General features: G+C 40.9%; 1 protein-coding gene across 3 annotated transcripts in view; it reads left to right on the plus strand.

Annotated features, from left to right (window-relative positions):
• Positions 1-21,643, plus strand: part of CNTN3 (contactin 3) — a 100,165-nt gene that overhangs the window by 37,743 nt on the left and 40,779 nt on the right. For all 3 annotated transcript variants that reach the window (XM_053953910.1, XM_053953909.1, XM_053953911.1), the window contains one exon: positions 10,206-10,301. In XM_053953910.1, the coding sequence (XP_053809885.1) occupies positions 10,206-10,301 (96 nt within the window). The remainder of the gene's footprint in view (positions 1-10,205; positions 10,302-21,643) is intronic.

Genomic DNA, 21,643 nt, shown 5'->3' on the forward strand with positions numbered 1-21,643 from the left:
GCTGCTCCCGAATCCCTTCACCCCGCACCACGGAGCCTTTGCTGCCTGCTGGGAGCTGCTGATGGCCAGTACAAGTGTGGGGAAGTTGTTCACACGGCTACACATCAGTAGAACGGCAACCACAGGTCCGGCTCTGCGTGTTGGAGCAACTACAAGTGGCCACTGCTCCTCTGGTTTCCCCAAACATCCCACCAGGAGCACGGAGCCGGTGCTCAGCCAGAGCTCAGAGCCTGCTGCAGAACAACCTCACACCTTCCACTGAGCACTCAGGCTCTTGAAAACTAATTAAACACACTCAGCAGCACTTAAGAGGTTTCCAGGTAAGACAGGAGAGTGGCTGCTTTAATAGCAGGAAGCCCTGGTGTGAGCCATCAGCCGTGGTGCAGGAATCTCACTGATGGGGCTGTTGGTTTGTTCCTCTGCCAGTATTTGTGGTCTTAGGCAGCCTTAATTCTGGGATTATTTTACCTCCAAATAATTGAGTTTGCAACCTCAGTGTGTTCTTTTAATTTTATTAGGGACTGGAGAGTAATAAGTTTGCACAATAGTGAATTAGGTTGTGCAGTGGTTTTCTGCTTTTCATTAAATAATTAATTACCAGCTCGTGCTTGTGCACAGGTTGGAGGTGTGGCTTGGTTGGGAAGCTTCATCATTGGCTTTCATCTTCAGCACAGAAGAAATGATTTTGCCTGATGGACTCTTCCATGGTCTGTCTCCTGGAGATAAAGTTCTAATTTTCATTTTTGCATTTTTTATGTGAACCTGGCAAATTATTATTGTTTTAAACACCTCTGCTGTCCACATCACAGTAACGTGGGGTTTCTTTCCATTTTTCTGCCTTATCTGCCACAGAAAATACCTGTTTTGCTTGTCAGCTGCAAATGACATCAGGGTAAGAAATGCCTTTCCCTGCATTCCTGTTCCCTGAAGTCTGTAAGGAAATAACTCCAGACTGTCTGCTTTAGCCACTTTTTGCAGCTGTGAAGGAAGTGAACAAAATCTCTTCTGGTTTGCTTTGATGTGCTCCTGAACATCCATTAAGCTACAACTTCAGTGTTGCTGTACGGTGCTAGGATAGAAATAGATCATTTTTCTTATCTCTGCTGTCCTTCTGAGCCTGTTAATGTAATCTAATCCCAGCGAGTAACCCCAGAGATTTACAGTCAGGAATGTTTGCAGCAATTCTGCAGAACCTGTTCTATGCTGTGGTGACATCTCGGTGCTCACTCAGATCCCGCTGGGGCTGGGGAGGAGTCCAGGGAAGAGCACGTTCTAGCCCTGATTCAGAAATGGTAGGTTTGAATTCACAGGAGCAATTGCTGTCAGTCCCAAACGCTGTGCTCAGGATACTGAGGCTGAGGTACTTTATTTGTCAAACGTGGAAATTCGCCCACCTCTTCCTTCAGATTGTGATGTGAATAGTTAATGCAGTGAAATAACTGTTCTTCCTCTGCATGAGCCAGGCAAATGCACTCTGAAAACATATTACTTTTATTTCTGCCTCTTTTTCATCTGCAGTAATAGAATTAAAAGTTTAAATTTCTCCTCTATTCCTCTGTAAATATTATTTTTGTTACGGTATGAATCAATCCTTGCACCTTATCCTCTCTGCAGCTTACTTCAAGTGGGTTATTGAATTCAGTTATGTAGAAATTGTCACCTTCTCCAGGTTCCCTTGTATTTCTTTTATTAAAGAGTTGAGGCATAACATACCTGAGGTTGAGAACGTCAGTAAGGAGCAGAATTATTAAAATAAATAGAAAAAAGAAAAGTCCATTTGTGTTTAACATGTCCAGTTAAAAACACTGAACAGCAGCTGGACCTGGAAATAAAACCCAGCTGATTTTGGAACAGAAAATGGCACAGGTGATTCTGGCAGGGTGAGTATTGGGTTAAGGTTGGATGTCTTATTCTTGGCTTATTATTTCACTGCTGTGAAATAATTATTGTATATATATATATATATATATATATATATATATATATATATATAATTGTAAATATTATATAATATTATTGTAAATATAATATAATACATATTATATTATAATATAATATATATTATATATTTATAGTAATAATACAGAAATATATAATGATATGATATATATTATATATTAATTTAGATATAATATAAATTAAATAATATTATGCCACTGTTATATATTAAGAGTAATAATATATATAATAATGTAATACATATTATAGAATATATTAATTTAGATATAATATAAATTAAATAATATTATGCCACTCATATTAAGTGTAATAATATATATAATAATGTAATACATATTATATAATGTATTAATTTATATATAATATAAAATAAATACTATTATTCCACTGTTATATATTAATAGTAATACTATATATAATAATGCAATATAATATAATATAATAGACTATATTAATTTAGATATAATATAAATTAAATACTATTATTCCACTGTTATATATTAATAGTAATTGTATATAATAATGTAATATAATATAATATAATATAATATAATATAATATAATATAATATAAATAATATTATCCCACTGTTGATGGATGGGGAGATGATGTGTTTCATTGCACATACGACAAAATATTTCACGTTCTTTTGCTCAGCCCAGGCAAGGCCACACATTTGGATGAGAACACAACTAAATGGAAGGCTGGTGAACGTCGGATTTTTCTGCTGGCTCCCAAGTTTGGAGGTGTGGAGAGCAGCCAGGGTGGGACACCTGTGGGCAGGACACTTGTCCATCTGCTGTGTCTGTCCTTTGCCACTGCCACACCTGTGCTGGCCCACGTGGCCCCGGTCGAAGCTGGGATCTGTGCCAGCTGCTCCATGCCTTTGTGGAGTGAGGAGATGGCAGATCCTGGTTGCCCCTGTCCCAGGAATCCTTTCTGTGATGAGAAATTTTGCCATGCTTGGGGCAGAATCTGTGCATTTCTCTGTGTGCAAGGTGCCAGCTCTGGAAACATAAGGGCTGAATTCAGTGGCAGGAAAAAAAAAATAAATCCCACAGTCATCAGCATGTTTCCAGTGCTTTAAAACAGAGCTGTTGTCGGATGGTTTTCATTGATTTATTTATTGAGGAAAGGCTTTTTGGGAACATTGCTGCATATTTAATAAATAAACAAACCTTCAGATAATTAGAGCTAGATCTGGCAGGGCTTTAGCCATCTGTTTAACTATGAAAATGTGAATAGCCTGGTGTTCTTCAGCACCAAACCTGCTTTGTGCTTCCGAGGCTGGTGCTCAGCAGACTGCCAGGATGTTCTTAGGGCTTATTTTGGGGAAGTGCTAGAGGGGGAAAAAAAAAAAAAATCTGTGTTGCATCGGAGAAGTCAACTATAGGATAATCCTTGAGCAAACATCCTTGCCTCCTGAGATATTCCTCAAATTGCTTGAATTGCTTTGTTCAGTGCTCTGTTTGCCTGGAGTTGAGTGGTAATTCCCAGATAATACAAATTTATGAAAGGCATATTTTTGGAAATATATGTTGGAGAACATTTTTCTTTCAAAACGTGCATTTCCCTAGTAACGCTGTTAGGGCTTGGTTTGGTTTTTTTTCCAGTTCTTTCAATGCATTTTTGCCAGTGCAAAACATGTTTTAAAAAAATACTCCTTGCTTATCAGATGTTGACTCAACTTTTATGCTATTAATATTCTTTTTTTTTTTTTTTTTTTTTAGTCTCTTCTGTCTCTGGTCCTTTCCTTCAGTTCCACAGAGCCCACAAATCACCTCATCCCCTCTGTCCATCTTTCCCCTCATTATTGCAAACTCTTCTGCCTCTTCCCATGCTGGCATCTCCTGTTCACCACACTCTGACACATCTGTGCCAATTTATTTTTTAGCTTTTCCTGCTTGTGTTTATATTACACAGACTTGTGAATTATTCTCCTTTAATGGGTGTGAGAGCATTTAATTGTCTCCTGTTTCCTATTTTCCTGCACCTCAAGTTGATTCAAGGGAAGGGGAAGAGTTTCAAAGATCTGTAGGGTTTTTTTTTGCTGCTCTTGGCTGGTTGTTCCCTGCACCTGGCTCCAGCAGCCTGTTCACCCCAGAAGGACTCACCTGTGAGATATTCAGCATTTCGTGGGATGGAAACAGCCTGCAGGGTCTGTTCTGCACTGAGGTCTGCAGCATTTTTTTGGCAGTATTTCTATGGATTTCTGTGTTTCAAACTCAGTGGATTCCTGTGGAGTTCTGTGGACTCAGATGGGCTCTGCTGGCGGGACTGACGTGAGCAGAGATGGGGACAATATTTCAAACTCACAAGTTGTCTGAGCAGCATTTTGGGTGTAAAATGAGCCTTGAAGGGTGGGAGGTTGTTTTGCTTGCTCTGTCGTGGAGCTTTCGGGGCATAAAATGCAAGTTCAGCCATGTGGCACGGAAGAAAGGGATTTTGTAGAGGTTGGTGTGGAATTCTGTGATTTCCCTGCAGCACCAGCCTGACCAAGTGAATGAAACCATGGAGATGCTTCCCCAGCAGCCTCTAAATCTCTCCTCAAGTGACAAATCACCCCCACCCTGCCTGCTCTGAGAAATGTTCACTCCTGCACTGTGAATATTTCTGGCCTCTCTCTCTCTGCCCAGCAGAAATGATTACAGAGATAATTTTTGGTCTCATCCCTCACTCCTAGCTCAGTGTGATTCTGCCAGGCTCCATCCAGGCCCTGGGAAGGCAGCAGAAAGTTTTTCACTGGCTCACGTTCAGCTCTGGTGTGGTGTTTTTCTGTTGGGTTTAACAGGCTGTGTGCCCCAAATATCCTGGTGGAAATTAATTATGCAAAGTGCACATTTAGTTTTGGATGTCTGGCTAAAGAAATACAAAGTTCATGATCACAGCAGTGCCTGGGTATGGCAAATTTTGGGGTATAGGGTGCTGGGGAAGAAGCTTTGTTCATGCACACAGGTGAGTTAGGGGGTGGTGTGAAGGTTGTTGGGTTTTGTTGCTGCTTGTGTTTGTTTTTTCTTTTTAAAGAAACAAATTGGCGTTACTCTGTTTTCTCCAGCAGTTCTCATTACCAACATAGCTATTACAACGTGCTGAGGCTGTTATTTGCCCTCAAGAGCTGAGAGAGTGGAATTTCTGTTCTTTTTAATAATGTGACTTTTACCAGGGCGAGTGGGCTGTGAATTAGTGCTTCATTATGGGCTGACATCAAACAGAGTCCCCACTTCAGAATTACCCACTCAAGAAAACAGCTTAGATTTGGTTGTCTGACTCATTTAGGCACTTGAACATCCTACCAATACAGCATTACACCTAAAGTATATTTAACAAGTTCTGCTCCTTTGAATAACACTGGGTCTGGTGCAGCAATACAGTAAATATTTTCATGGCTATTAAGGGACAATTATGTTTGTAGAGCGTGATTCCTTGTTCTGCAGTTTTCAAAACATGGTAGAATTGCTAACAAACATGTGTTGACAATAAGGAGCAGTTGATATAAGTGTGATGAGATGCTTGGCTGTTGCTGGACTTGGAGTCAGAAACCTGAATTTAAAAAAAAAAAAAAAACAGTTGGAAAACTGAATCTTGCTCCTCTCACAGTGAATGTGTTCTGTGTATTACTTTTAAAAAATAAATAGGATTTAGTGTAAGTTCTAGCCTGCAAATCTTACAAAGTTCCTGTGTACAGAACTGGTGGCTGGGGGTGAAATATCACACAGGTTTCTTGACAAAACACCACATAACTCAGCGCTGCCACACGCCAGCAGCTGTGTGTGTGGGGCAGCTTTGTCATCAGAAATGCTCTGAGTTTTTCATTCACAGCAGGATGTTCTGTGTCTTTCCAAAGCATGGCTGTGCTGTTGGATGTGATCTTGCCCCGTCCCTTCTCTGTCACACGAGATCACAGAACAGAAACATCTGGGAGGTTGTCTTCCTTTGAAAAGACAGGAGTCTGTGAAGGAAGGCAAGGGCCTCCCGTGAAATGGAAGAGGTAAACCCCCTCCCTCCAAATTACCACAATTTCAAAATAATAAGGTTCTCAGGCAAAGATATGGGAATGGGAATAACAGTTCTTTACTAGGAAAAAAAAATAAATTTAAAAAAAAATGTAATTAGTACAAACAAAACTACTGATAAGAGTCAGAAACCTGACAGCCTGAGGAGTCAGGGTGTTGGTGATAGTCCAGTTAAATGGTGGCTGCTCGTCCTCCTCCTGGAGTGGCAGATGAAATGCTGCTGAAGTGATGATCCCGTAGAAGGGTGTAGTTTTCTCTGAATGTCTGGTGATAGAGTAGATGGGCCTGGTCTTCCTCTGGGAATCCAGTGAGGAGGCTGAGCTGCTGTCTCAAGAAATGCTGATTTTATGCAGGTAGGGATGTTTGGCTCCTCCCTCTGGGTGGAGCATCTCACAATGGGATGATGTAACTTCCTCAGTCATGCAGTGAGCCGTTCAATGGCCCATTAACAGAAGATATCTCCCCGGAGGGAGACATTGTTCTTGGAAAAGATAAGAAAACTGCCCAACAGAGGATACCTGCCCCACCTCCAACAGATGGCAAATAGAATATGTGCTTATCTTACAAGCCAGGACAGAGGTGCTCGCAGTGAATGTGGTCAGCGGGCTCTGAGATGGGTTCTGATTTATTCTTGTATTAAAATGTCCCTGTTCTCAGTCCTGTTTGCCTTTCAGAGATGCTGCAGGTCGTGTTTCCCCCTCCTGAATCCACACATCCATGTCTTTAATTGTCCTGAGTATCACAGGAGTGTTCCAGTGCAGCTGTCAGAGGTTTGATACTCACATCACTGTCACTCCACATTCTGGAATCTTTCTCAGCCACTTGGAGTCTCAATGCTTGAGACTGAAAACCTGGCTTCTTAAACAAAAGGAGGGAACCCAGTGGAATAATGCAGATTTCACATCCTTTCTGTATGGGTAGAAACTCGTCTTGTTGTTCTCACTCTGGGCAGAATCAAAGACTTTTCAGCAAAGCTGAATTGTGTTTTTTTTCCTCCATTTTATTGCAGTGGCGTGTATATTTCAGTTGATACAACTTTACGGACTTGGTATTAAAGCAATGAGGCAAATATATGTATTAGCAGGGGAAAGGAGAAGAAAATGCTGTTTCAGGACTCAGAAACTGCTAATTTTAAACTTCCTTCTATATGGCAAACTATAAACAGGCAATAAAAACATTTAATTTGCAAATTACAGTTCCAGATTGGTTTTTATGTTGGATTTTTTTTCCCCTTGTAGTCAGGATTTTTGTAACATTTTTACCAAAATATTTTCAGTGGCAGGATTAGAACCTTTGCCTGGTGGGGTTAAGTAATTAAATTGTTAATTTTATCCATGAATAGTTGCTTTTCAGATGAAAGGAGATTAGAAGCAAGGTTTAATAAATGCAAGGAAGAAGTGAAAAGATTAAGGCAAGAGAAACTAATGAAGGCACTTCAGTTTGGTGACCAGTTTGAGAGAGTTTTAAAGATCTGCTGATGAATAAACCGGTCTTTAGTCCAGCAGATAAAATGCAGGAACACTTCATGTATTTCTGGCCTTTTCTCTCACTGATCAGTGGGATATTGTCATCCCATGGGTGCTGGAAAGCATGTCCTATTCTGACTCACCACTCCTCAAAAGCATCTTCTGTCCTGATCTCTGGTCTTTGTTTTCAGTTATATTTTATCTATTGAGACATTTCAGCAGGATGAGATTTCGGAGGGATAAGTTCAATCTGTAAAAGTAAACAAGCTTTGCCATTATTAGCCCATCTTTTTAGGTATTTTATTTACCCTGAGGACTTAATGTCCCTTCCCAATGAGTTCATGTAATAATAAGTTTTCTTTAGAAGACACAGCTCTCCTCCCTGGTGTTATTGTGCTTGGGATAGTGGCTTTATTAAAAATCAAACAAAAACCTTACAAAGAAGCTCAAGGATAAACAATCACTCTTGATACACTTCCAAACATGCCTGGATTTGACCTTCAGTCCTCTGAACGTGCTGCAGGAGCACCTGAAAATCAGCCCAGCATCGTGTTCAGGAGCAGCCAGTGCTCTGCAAGGTCAGAGATGGGGACTACACTGTGTAATGCTAATGAAGAGCCCTGCTCCTCTTTTGCATGCTGATTTTTCGTTCTTCATTTCAAAGCTGTGGCAGACAAGAGAATACAGAAGTTTGTAGAGAAACTAAGTGCTGGTATTTTGGCAGCTGTGTGATGAGTCTGGTAGTTGAGCTGCTCTGGAAGGTGGGGTGGGGAGCTTCCTGCTAATTTGTGGAAAATGATTCTGTTATTGTAGCATGGCTTGTATTCTCCATTTTTTGATGGATATGCATTGCTTCTTGTTTCTTCAAAAACTGCTTTTCTGTGATAACAGTCTTCACCTGCAATCAGTGTTTAATCATTCCAATTTTTACAACACTGGAACAGCCCAAATTGCAGAGCTGTGGTGGGTCCTCACTGGGTACCTCTGGGATGATTTCCTTCCCAGTCCTCCAGCACATCCCACATCCCTTCCCAAGGTGCTCCCAGCCCAATCCCATCCTGCCCAGAGGATTTGTTGGACAACACAAAGACAAGGAAGGTTCTGAAGTTGCAATAAATGAACACAGGGGCTTAAAACCCCCATTTCAGTTATGGAAATGGTATTATTGAAAATTTATGCCTTCTCATGGTTGTGATGTAAGAGGGCAAAATGTGGTCTCAATTATTTTTTTTTGTAAAATATTAATTCTGTGGGGGTGATTCATCCTGAAACAGAACAGTGTGTGTTCTCTGAGGTGCTGTCAGCTCCTGGTTTTTCCTTCCATGGCTCTGAGGAATGGTGTTGGGGCAGCTGATGAATGTATAATGTTATGGGAGAAAGAGCAAGGTGCTGGAAAGGCCTGAAACAATAATTTAAGGCTGTGCTGTTTTGATCCTTGAGTGAAATCTGTTTGGCTGGGGTTGTATGTGACTTCTCTGTCATGTCCAGCAAAAGGATCTGAGTTTATTCTGAGGATACCTGCGTGGAAATTCTCTTGGAAAGCTGAAAACAGCCCTTCTAAGAAATATTCCTGTGAACTTTATGTGCACTAACAAAGGATTGTACATTGCTCTCTTACTGCAGCATTTTTTAAAGGAAGCATTGAAATTCTGATCGCTCTTATTCAGTGTTCTCCCTGTAACAGCTGTTGCTTTGCAGTAATAAAAAATGCTGTATTTTGGGGAAATAGCTGCTGTCAACTCACTGCTCCTATTATGCTTGGTTATAAAGACAGCCTTATTTAAAGATTGTGTTAGTTTAGCATCCTATACAAGGTTATAAACAATTTTTTTTTTAAATTGTCGTCTCTTGTGTTATGGAAAAATATATGGCTTATTTATGGAAAAGCTTTTGTTACTGTAGGATTTTGATTTTGGCTTGTATTACATGTTGTATTTCACTTAGTTTAAGGGTATAATGGGGCCCAACTTTCTTTGATCTTGACTCATCAGGTAGAGGGAAAACCGGTATAAATTTATGATAAAATACTTAAATTTATGGAAACTGAAGTGTTTGCTTCCTCCCAGGAAGTGCTGTTCAGTGCTGTGTGTAATTTTTGGGGTGTCCCATGCAAGGCCAGGAGATGGACTCAATAATCCCTGCCCCCTGAGGGTGTCCTGTGATCCTTACACAGCTTAAAATAATCCCAGAGACCCGAGGCCAGTCAGAGCAGAGCACTGGGTCAGCACACCGAGGTGCAAAGCTCTGGCTTAGTGATGCTTCAGGGGATTCTCCTGCAGGAATGTGGTCCAGGAGGTTCCTTGCTCTTGGGAAAGATCCATATCTGTTTTCTGAATAGCTGTTATTAATGTTATTTTACATTGGAATGGGAGCTTGATGCTGTGTTCATCATAGCTTCATCTCCAAAGAAGCAGTGGATTAAGGACCTATTTTTAAGTCACCGGCTCCCTTTTGGTTATCAAAGTCAGGGTAGCAGAAGCCAGGCATAAGAGCAAAATTAGCCACAGGATCTGATCAATTATCTCACTGCAGATTGGGTCCCTTAAGCCCTAATTCTGTCATCCCCCCTCGTGCCAGGCAGCCTTTTCTTCTGCAAGGGCTGTGGTGGTTCTGCCGGTTTCAGATGCAGACCGAGAGATGGGAGGTCAGGATTTGAGAATGCCAGGATTTCAGAGTGTCAGGATTTGAGAGTGCCAGGATTTCAGAGTGTCAGTGTCCTGTCTGTTGGTGTTTCCTGACGTGCTGCTCACTGCTGTTCCCCGTGCAGATGTGGAGAGCTCCAGGACGAGGATGAGGAGCGCGGTGTCGGTGCGCGAGGGCCAGGGGGTCGTGCTGCTCTGCGGGACCCCGCCCCGGGCTGGAGGTAAGGGGGACCCTCGGGGTGATGGGGCTGGGCAGCATCCCTGGGAAGGTAAAATCACAATTATAACAAAATCTGAGTTCTGAAGTAAAAGCAGGGAGAAAGAAATCAAAAACAAAGGGGGGGGGGGAGGGAAGTATTTAAGAGGATTTACTTTTATCTTGAAATGCGTTTCTCGTCCATGGTAATTTCTGTGCACTTAATGTGTCTGATTTTTATGGGATTTCCTGTAATTAATGGAGTATCTTCTGGAGTTACATTCTGCCCAATTTCACAATTGCTGGGCCTCAATGAATCCAGTTTTCCCTGTGAGCAGAGAATTGCAGAGAGTAAATGGTTGTCTTGAACAGTGCTGGTGTCTGCCTGTTTTCTTGCAATCAAGACATTCTGTGGTGGGATGGAATGATGCTGTGTAATTTAAACCACTGCTGCACTGAGGGAGTGAGAAAAGTGGATATACGGATTCTTGGTGGACCAAAAGCTGCAAGTGCATTTCTTCCCTCATTCTACATCTTCAGTCTTTGACTAATTGCTATTGAGCCTCAAGTAATACCTGAAAGGAGCTGGTTTTATTGTTTTTAATTGATACGGAGTGTCATTATTGAAGGGCTGTGATGTTAAACATTAGATCTGATTGCAAAGACAAGGTAATAAAAGCTAGACATTATATTCAATAATATAGGTGTTGTGGCCTCATAAATTTGGCAGAGTCCAAGCAGACACAGCCATAAAGTGGCAATTTTACAACTGTCTGAGCTTGCAGAATTTTTTCCCCTCTAAACTGATACATACTCTTAAATCATCTTTATAGCCTTGCAACAGCTTTGTCTTTCAGCAGCTGAGGAAATGGGTCATTCTCCCAGCTACCTCAAAGAATTAGAATGATTGCATTTTCCTTCTAGATGCAGTCCAAGGCCTGAACTGCCCCAGCTGTTGCTACAGCTGTGTCCTGTGTGTGGGTTTACACCCAGAGGTGATGGCCAAGCTGAGGCAACGCTGCCTGACTCTGGCAAGGTTTAAGTTTGAGGTGTGGAACAGGAGGTGATGCCAGACGTGCTCATGGTGCTGAGAACAGTGGTTGGAAGAGGTGAGAATTCCTCTTGCAGTCAGCAGATGGGAGATGATTGACACCCCCACAGTAATTGAGGTATTCATGCAAAAACAGAGCTGAGCTCTCCCAGAATTACCAAATGGGATTGAGAACTGGTACCAGAATTATTTCAAATCCTTGAATCTGTCTGAGAGTTGGAGGATTAACTGTTAAAGTTTTCTGGAGATGTGGAGCAAGGTGGAAAAATACCCCTCTCCTTTCTTCACTGAGATAAAGCTGTAGCAAGGTGACATCCAACACGCAGGGTGGGATGCAGGGCAGGAAGTCTGGGATAAAACATCCAGCCAGGAAGCAGAAGTGGTTTGTTAGGAAGGGCAGGGATGGTTTAGGACCAGCTGACGTGGCCTAAGGGATGTTCAGCCCTTTCCAGATCAGTGATCTGACTTTTTTTTTTTTTTACTTGGAGTCTGTTTTTATTGCGCTGAGCTATCAAATAATTCCAGGCAGTACTAATTCTAAAAACCTTCTCCACCAGCTTGTTTCCTCTCCCCCTGTAGCCCCCAAAACACTCTGCTTTTGTTTTCTGGTGTGTTGTGCAGTTTCTAAGAGCTTGCTAACTTAATTGCACTTATTTCTTGCATTCTCTGTAAAGAGTTTGCAAGAAGAGACTTGATTAAATAGTGATTATTCCTCCGTGTACAGCATCCCAGTTACAATAGGAACCAATGCTCATCCCCAAAGAAATGCCAGCTCACAGTATGGAAAAAGAAAATTGCTTCCCTTCTGCAATTTATCATATTTATTTCTTTGCTTATCTTGGGCACAGATATTTCCATAAGTCATATGAATGTCCCTTTTCAACGGGGAGCAGATTATTCCTGCAATTGGCAGTGGTTTTGTCCTTTTGAGTGTGCAGTTCCAGCTCCTCTGGGCTGTGGACATCCAGCATTAAACCAACAATGAGGCTCCACTTAGGAATCACAAAGCACTCCAATACTTCCTTTAGAGCTACCACATTTCCCCTTTCTGGAAATTAAATAAAATTCCCTCTTCTAGCAGTCTTGTTTGGGATTTACTGAGTGGAAGATTTGGTAAATGACTGGATTTGAGTGTGAAGACATTTTCCCCAAAATATTTTTCTGATCCAGGCTGGTTTTATGTTAAATGCTCTAAGTTGTATCATAATTGAGCAGTGATGTTTGGATAATTAAGATGGTCATCTGTCATCGTTCTGCATGGCAATACTTCTGGATCTTTGAATTCTGTTGCAGGGAACTTGTTAAAATACCCTTTTTTTTGCCACCAAAAATCAATAAATCATCTCACCCACATGCTCAAAAGGTAAAATAACATCAAAAATGGACTTATGTAGCTCTCCTGCTACTTTTCCAGTTGTTACAACCTTCAAATTGCACTGAAATCTCTACAGCTATTTTGACTTTTTTACTGTGTTACTGTGATGTCTTTAATGGTTTTAAAGGGCTGTCGATCCAACAAACATCTCAATATCCCAGACTTAATGTTGGACACAGTTAATGTGCAGCTGGTTAAAAAATGTTCATGTGATGCTAATTTTTGCCCATTCTGCCAAGAATGGGAAAAGCTAGACATATGGAGATCTAAAAATGATTTTTCTCTGCTACTGATTTTGTTCCAAAATTGGTATCTAACGAGTGACAAAGCCCTCAGTAAAGCAAATCTGAGTTCCTGTAGGGTTTTACCTCCTGTTACTACTGTACTGTATTGTGATTATTGTGTAGCTTGTCTTCAGCTGTTATTTCTGTTCCTGTATATTGTGATTTATATTTGTTTAGTACTCAGTTTTCCTCAGCTGACATTGATTTTGGATTTATGAGGTATATCTGCTCTTTGAGAGAGGAGCAGGCAATGAGGCATGGTCCTTTTGTGTTGTCTGGGGTGGTTTAAAACTGCTTTATGCACAGAGAAAAAGATGATTTTTCATGGTAGAAGTGAAGATTTGCTCGATGGTTATTTGAACATTTCCAACAAATTTTAGTTTGCCTGGAAAAACACAACATTAGTTTTACGTTGGTGTACTTCCTGCTGCCTTATTCCCATGGGGAATGTGACCATAACCCAAGAGAACTTAAATAAATAACGAGAATTTTGTGGAGCTGACGAGCTGTTGCTTGGAAATTGCAGGGAAATTCTGCTTTATTCCTAATTAGCCTTGTGTGCTCTGTGTTCCTGTTTCGTGCAGTATGGCAGGGATGTTCCTACATGGATAAAGCAGCAAGGATTTGTCCTCCCTCTTCATACAACTCCCTGATAAATGTCTATTTAATCCATAAATGAGGCAGGATTTGAAGGGCAGGGATCAATTCAGCTCACAGCATATTGTGTCGGAGTTGTGACATGCTGATAGGAAATAATATTAGATCATGGAAGAATAGATCCCAATTTATTGCTCAGTGTTTGCTGTGACAAATCCTTCACTGAATAATGTCATGTCTGTTCCAAATGAGAGTTTAGACTTGCAAATTTTTGCTCGTGCCTCTTGTATTGCCATTTGGAGACCTGCAAGTTCCAGCAGGGCTCTGCTTCATGAATAACATGGCATGGAAAGAGTCTCAGATGCCAGAAATATTTGGATGCTGTGATTGCTTCTCTTCTGCAGCTCTCGAATAGCAACATGCCATATTTTCAGGGAACTGTAAGAATTAATTTTACGTATTTGGCTTTGGAAGCGTTTTCTACCTTTAAAGCAAAAACAGGTGCAAGTCCAGAATAGGATTTCTGTCCTACTGCACATCAGTGGTTTGGGTTGGAAGAAACCTTAATAAAGATCTGATTCCACCCCTTGGGCAGGGACATCTTCCACTGTCCCAGGCTGCTCCAAGTCCTGTCCAGCCTGGCCTTGGGCACTGCCAGGGATCCAGGGGCAGCCCCAGCTGCTCTGGGCACCTGTGCCAGGGCTGCCCACCCTGCCAGGGAGGAATTCCTGATATCCCATCTAAACCTACCTTTCCCCATCCTGGATTTGCACTTTGCTTCCTGCTGTCATTGCAGTCTGTGGGTGACACACGTCTGGGCATCAGCGATAAATCACACTTGCAGAGCTTCTTGCACAAAAATGTATTTTGAGGAGAGTGGTACCTTGAATATTGTAAGAGCATTGGCCTTGAAAATGGTTCCATAGTGTTCCTGTGCTATTTCAATCTGCCAAGGAGAAATGGCATTTTTATTTAAAAACATATTTTTCAATAGTCCTGCTGGTGTCATCATCATCATCTGCACAAATTTCAGCTGACACTTTGAAATCAAATGGTACCTGAGAGACACTTATGTTTGTCCATATGAGGGGAAATAATAGATGTTCACAGCTGGATCTTCCAGTGATTTCTATCTGCCCGAGCATTATTTTCACTACCAGTACCACACCAATGCTGCAGAGACACTCTGCTGTGCACTTTGTCAAATTCAGTCTTTCTGAAGCACTTTTTGCTTTTGATAAACCTGTGTTCCAGGCTGAGATTAATATATCTTATTTATATACTTGTGCACCATCCTCAGTTGCTTTGTAGTGCATGTTTTTAAGCTGACACAGAGGTGGATAAACGACCTTAGAAGCTTTTAGCAGTTTCTAACCCCAAAATCTTACAGAGCTCTTTAATTCCACGTTCCATTGTGGGGTATCTCTTGGAAGAATGGGGAGATGGAAAGAAAAAGGGAGAAGTAGATGAGGAAGAATCAAATTGCAAGAAAAAAAATTCAGGTTGAACCTTCTCACGTAGACAGTCCCAGGTATCTCAGTTCTGCCTTGGGGAAAAAAAGGAGAAAACTGGTGACAATAACTGCATTTGGCTCTCCACCAAGTTTATTTTTATCCCTAAATTGTGATTGTGGTATGTTTCTCCTCCAGCTCTTTATTATCTTCTCTACTAAAATAGTTGGGTTTTTCTTTGCAAACAGGATAATTGATTAGGGGGAGGTGGCTTCAGTCCCAGCACACAGCTGATCCCAGCACTCAGAACAGAGTGCTGAAAGGAATTTTTGTTTTTCACAAGGGTTTTATGAAGTACCTTCTCTTACAAGAGTGCAAAAGTACCAAATGAAAGTGTCACTAAGTACTGCTGCCACGTATAAATATTGGTGCTTTACTTTGAAAATTGACTTCTGGTTATTTCCATTAGTTTCCCTTGGTTTATGTCCCTAATATTTAACATTCACTAGAAATCAGATTTATTTTAGTTCAGCAATAAAACTAAACTATCGCCTATTTTATCCTCAAAATTATTATGGGCAGGAAGCAATTTAAAATACTTCCAGCTATTGAAAAAAGCACAACAGAGTTCTGGAAATGCTCTCAGCAATTAAATGTAAAGTTCTAGGGAGGTGATTAAAAGAACAGTTTGTCACTTGAAATGGATGTGGCTAATGGGGATGTATTTACATATTGCTTCCTAAAGCACTTTCTTACTTTTTTTCTGCCTGCTTCCAGAGTGGGAGCAGCAGTGCTCAGGGCCAGGACTCTTGGAATGACACAGCCAGTCTGGAACAATTAGTGCAGAAATGTGATGAGGAGAAACCAATCCGTCTCCTGCACAGCTCCAGGGGAACCAAAGTGGGGATTTTTATTCAGCCCTGGCAGCCAGGTTCAGCAGAGCTGTTCTGTCAGGCTCTCATTAGCAGCTGGGCTGCCCTGGGAGCACCCAGGGGTGTTGCAGCTGCCAGCTGAGGAGCACTTTGGGATGGAAAGGCTTGTTCAGGCTCAGAGCTGCTCTGGCTGATGGTCCCTGGCCAGCAGGCAGGGCCACGTGCTGAGCCCCTCTCCAGGGAATCCTTGGGGCTGGACTGACCAGGAGGGGGTTGGTGTTAATAAAGAAATCAGCTACCAGCCTGGAACATCTGTTTCCCAAGGATGAGCTGAGAAACGACGGTGCTTTAATTGCAGTGGTGAGCTTTTGGGATGATTTAGAAAAGGTCCAGGAATTATTTAGTGTAGGGAACAAGTGGCTGTTTGACATCCCCGTGGCAGCTGATCCTTGTGTGCAGTTACCTCTTGGCCAGTTCCGTGGCTGTGCTCTGGGCTGGGGGACAGCAGAAAAAAAAATACAATTCAGTATTTTTGAAGAATTACATCTGTTTTTACATCAAGCTAAAGCTCATTCCAAAATCAAAATAACAAGTGCACTCCTACCCCATTTCATTCAAAAATGAATATCGGGTGTTAGCCTGGAGTAGGAAGCTTGCAGCCTCAGCTGAAACATTTCAATATTCTCATTAAGTGAGTAGATTGGAATTGCAAGATATTGTGTGTGTTTGTGTCTCACTGCTCTCATTGTTCTGGGCTGTTCCATACACACAAGTTGCATGCCTGATTACCTGCACAGCAGGCTGAAAATTGATCTGGTACATTTTAGCTATAAAATAATTCACCTTTTATGCCAAAACAATTAATGTTATACATTAGTTTCAAATCAAGAGTGTCGCCATTATACTCCAGAATAAAATTAATTTCTGGGGATACATTCTTCATTTCTTGTCCATAAGCGGGACTTGCATTCCCATCACGCAGTTTACATTTGGTATAAACAAAAATTCAGCCAAAAAGAGTTCTTCTGCAGAGTTCAGATGAAATTTCAGTGGTTGGGAAAACACTGCACCTATTTCAAGCAGATCTCACTGTCTCACATCACTCCGGGAGGCCACAGTTCAAGCCCTGCTATAGAGGTTTTGTAATTGTCATTATTTTTATATAGAGAACATGAACAAAAAGTAAATATCAACCCTGTTTGTTCTCTGAAGTGTGACTGCAGCTAAAGACTTCTTCATTATCAGTGATAGAGCTACTTGAATGCCAGCAGCCCAGGATCCCCCTTGGAAATGCAGTCTGAGCCTTGGTTTGGTTTGTTTTTCCCAGCTGCACATACCAAGGATAGTTTTTAATTCCTGAGCATTGAATATGTGCAAGAATATACCCTAAACCCTTGAAATTATGTACAGTTTTATTTCAAATAATACTCTAAGCTGGTTTTTCATTGCCAAAATGCTGCCATATCTGACAGGGGCACCTCGTGACATTTTAAGCTCCAGTTTACACATATGTTATGGGAGCACATAAACACCTTGTCCTACGCCTCCAGGGCAGAAGATTTTTATTTTGGAAAGCAACCTTTAACGTTTGCCAGAAGAAAGGAGGGAGATGTTACTTGGATTATGGCACAGGGAAGGTAACACCCAGAGCTGGGTGGTGGGGGCTGGCCCAGGGCAGGATGGGGTGCTCAAGGTGCTGAACTAAGAGCAGGAAAATCGGCCCGAGTGAGAAAGGAAAACTATTAAGGAGAAGCTTGAATTGATTTATGTAAAATAAAGCAAATTCTACCCCTGGGAGCACTCACATCCCATTATCCCAGTCCCACAGCAGTGGAATCCAAGGATTTGCCTGCAGAGAGGTGAGTGAGGACAGTTTGCATCCTCTGGGACCTTAATGCACTTTTACCTCATTAATTAATTTTCCTGCTTTTAGGTAATTTGTTTGCACTTTCCCAGAGGTTCCTGTGCAGACAGCCAGAGCTGCAGCAGTAATAAATGGACATTTTTTGTGGGTGATTGTCCCACAAAACCCAGCCTGAATGCTCAGTGTGAGCTCCCAGAGCTCCTCCCTCCTGAGGGAGTGATGCTCATCCACAAACTGCTCCCTCTTCTGCCATTTCATCACACTTGGAGCTGAAATTGGGCCAAATGATGAACTAATTGGTTTCTGCCTTAATTAGGGAGTCTGTTATTATCCTCTCAAAATCAGTGTTACTTTGCCATCACTTTTAACCTAAGGTAGATCATAAAAATAATCAAAAATAGCTGTTTGCTGCAGATTTCCACGTTTTTAATTGCAGTTTCTGTCATTGCTAAATTCTGTCTGATTAGTTTCTTGGAAACAGTTTTCCAGGAGCCACGTGGCATCCTGTGGGATAGGCAAAGAGCCATTTGGAGACAAAAAATTCCTGGATACTTCAGCTTCTCCTTGTGTCTCTGCCACAGAATATTGTAAAATCAGAGTTGGAGAAGTGCATGAAATAATTGGGATTTGGGGTATCAGTGATTGACATGAAAGTTCTTTATGTTTTGATGGTTGGTTTTTTCTATTTGTTTGGGGTTTTTTTTTTTTTTTTTTTTTGGGGGGGTTTTTTAAACCTTGAAGTATCATTCAGTCTGCTCCATGCTCCCCAAAATCAAGAATGTTCATTTCTTACCAACTTTATTTCTGTAAACACCCACTTAGCTAATTCAAATCCAGTCAGTTTGGAACATTTTAAATCTGGTTCAGAAGAACATTGTTCACATCACTTACTTGTGGCTGTTTTAGAAGTCTCATTTAGGTGTGAGTTATGGGGCTGGCAGGTAGATATTAAGCAGGTGTAAAAAAAATGATGGGCCAGAAGACAAGGAGCAAGAGCTGGCATTATTTATGCAAAGAGTGGATAAAATTAACTTTGTGAATTGTCCTACTCCTTTTGATCATAGCTCTGTGTGGCTTTTTTTGCCCCCTAAACTTCTGCTTTTCCAACTTCCTGAAGTTAATTACAGTTTGAGATTTCCACCACTGCTGTTGTCACTTAAATTCTGTTTACAAGAAGTAAAATCACCCTGCTTCTGTAAATGATCTCCCAGTGAAGTGTTTCAGTCTCCCTTAGAAGAAATGTGTCATTTCTTTAAGTTCTGTGTTTCTAAAATTCTTTATACATAATTTAAAGCCATATTTTCAAAAAGACATGCATAAGCTTAAGGCTTGACTTCAAACATAGTTAAAAACCAATTAATGTGTGGGTTTTACCCCATTATGTTCCTTTAGCAACAGTAATTTGGGTTTTTTTAAGGTTCATAAATAGCAGGAAATGACCCTGGTAAACCTCAAAAGCCATGGTGATTTAATTGTTGAATTTCATAAAGAATTCAGGTTTTAAAATGACAGGTAATTTTATAAGCATTTTTTTAATTTGAGCACTTAGGTGCACAAAAGGCCTGGAACAGTGTGAACGTGCTGAGTGTGTTGGAAACTGCACAGTAAATAATAATCAAATAATGCAAAATAAAGAGAAGCCGCCAACCAAGACGTAGTAAACAAATAAAAATTGAGTAATAACTGTAATTTCCAATACCTTATCCATGTATGGTCGCCAAATAAGGAAAAAATGCATTGGAAAGCAAAGGCTTAGAAGTCAGAGGAAGCCCAGGAGAGACATATTACTTCCATTTATAACAGAAAATCAACTGAAAACTTGTAATTGACAGAAAGGGAGTGAGTTTGTGTCCCTGGAGGTGCCCTAAGATCAGCAACAGGCAAATGGTGTAAACATAATAAATCACACAACAAGTTGTTTAATGTGATTTTTTTTCTTCCTTTTTTTTTTTTTTTTTTTTTTTTTTTTTTTTTTGGAAAATAAAAGTGCAATTTTGTAAAGGACAATAAATATAAAGGGAGGTGGTGGGGCACAGGGGATAGAATTGCCCCAGCCTTTTTTAAGGGAGTCAATGAAAATAAGTGTTGAGTGGGGAATTAGGTTTCCAGGGGTGTTTATTCATGGGTTGGAGGACCCAGTTAAACTGGAATCCACTTTGCATGGCTGCCATCATCCCAGTGCCTTGTTCACTCTTGACTTAACCCAATATCATAGCAACGAAATGAAGCTGCTTCTTTTCCTGCTGCATCTCCAGATCTCCACGCTGTTCTGGACATCTTTTTTCTTTTTATTTCCTCCTTTTTTTTTTTAAGCATGAAATAATATTTTGAGCAAGGAAACACAGGTGGTTCAATAAATAGCAGAAGCAGTAAAGCCTGGTGTCACCCCCTGCTGCCTTGTGGGTGTCTGAGTTTGGCGTGGAGCTGAAAATTGATTTTTTTGGGTCCCTAACTTGGTGTGCAGCCCCTCCCTCAGCCCTGAGATCACTCTCTCCACCCAGCTCTTCTGCAGAAAGAGTTCTGTTTTATTTCCTGCCTTTCCCATTTAGAAATGCCCCACATTTCTTGCTCCCTAAGACCCCTTCAAACTCCTCAGGTGTACTTTTTTTTTAAATTTTTTTTATTATTATTATTTAATGCTTCCTGCTGCACTAATTCCCCCATTGTTTCCTGACAAATCCTTGCTGCCTTCCTTTCCATAAATGATTTGCACCTCTGAGTTCTGGAGGAAGGAATTGTGGTGAAAGCCATTGGTGCTGCTGAGGAGATGCTGCAGGTCCACAGGGGTGATGATCTTGCAGGTCTTTTCCTCCTTATGGTTCTGGTTTTGACAATAAATATTTCTAATATTTATTTATTTATTTATTTATAATATTGCTAGTATTTTTAATTATTATTTTTAGTTATTTATAATATTTCTCAATAAGACAGAAGTTTAACTCCTGAGCCTGTTAATGGTTGGCACGTGCCTCTGCTGCAAAATTATCATAACGGAAGAGGTTTAAATATTTATAGAAGAAAATTAAATGCAGTTTAATGATCCATTTCATTTGATGCCTTTTTTGCATTAGGCAGCCTATAAATATCTTAATAATTTCATTTATTGAGTGGTTTTTTCACCTGCACCGTCTTACCTTGTGTTAAATTGTCCTGTTGGCTTTGGCAGCCTGGGGAGGTGCTGAGGGCTCAGGATGTGTCACCTTTTCAATTCGTGGTGCACCCAAATTTGTGCAGCCTCAAATTAAACCTGTGCAGGAAGGGCAGATCTCCATTTCGTGGGGGCAGCGCCAGTGCTGCTCACACTGCAGCACCAGAGAGGTCAATCAGGCTGTAATCACTGCTAATTAGCACTTCCAGAAGCTGTAATCTTTGTATAAATGCCACGTGGGTGAAAAAAATTATTCCTTGCCTAGAACACCATTAAAATTTTATTTTCCTTTGATCCTGTAGGAAATGAATGAGACAAACACGTGGCCTCGCACAGGAAGGGGCTTTTGCCAATTAAAATTGGCCACACAAGGCTCAGAGTGATTCTGGGGAAACAAAACAAATTCAGTGGATTTTTTGCCAAATCTCTTCGTTTCTCTTTTGAGGTGTGGGTTTGTTTTTTTTTTTTCCTTTCAAATAATCATAATGAATGGTAGCGAGGGCTACTTTGCTACATCATACAGAAATGTTTTTAATGGAGTTTTTACGGATTTTCGTATGAAAAAAATAGTTTTGCTGTGTGATGAGCCCTGCTGGGAATTCAGGCTTCTCCTGACATTCTTATCACGTGGATACTGCTGTCCTGTTTCTACCTGCTAATCATCTGGCTGAGGAGTTAAGTAGCTACTGAATGAATAATCTTTCCATTTTAGCAAAGTTTGCTCT

The sequence above is a fragment of the Vidua chalybeata genome, chromosome 12, assembly GCF_026979565.1.
Source record: "Vidua chalybeata isolate OUT-0048 chromosome 12, bVidCha1 merged haplotype, whole genome shotgun sequence".
NCBI classification, from domain to species: domain Eukaryota; kingdom Metazoa; phylum Chordata; class Aves; order Passeriformes; family Viduidae; genus Vidua; species Vidua chalybeata.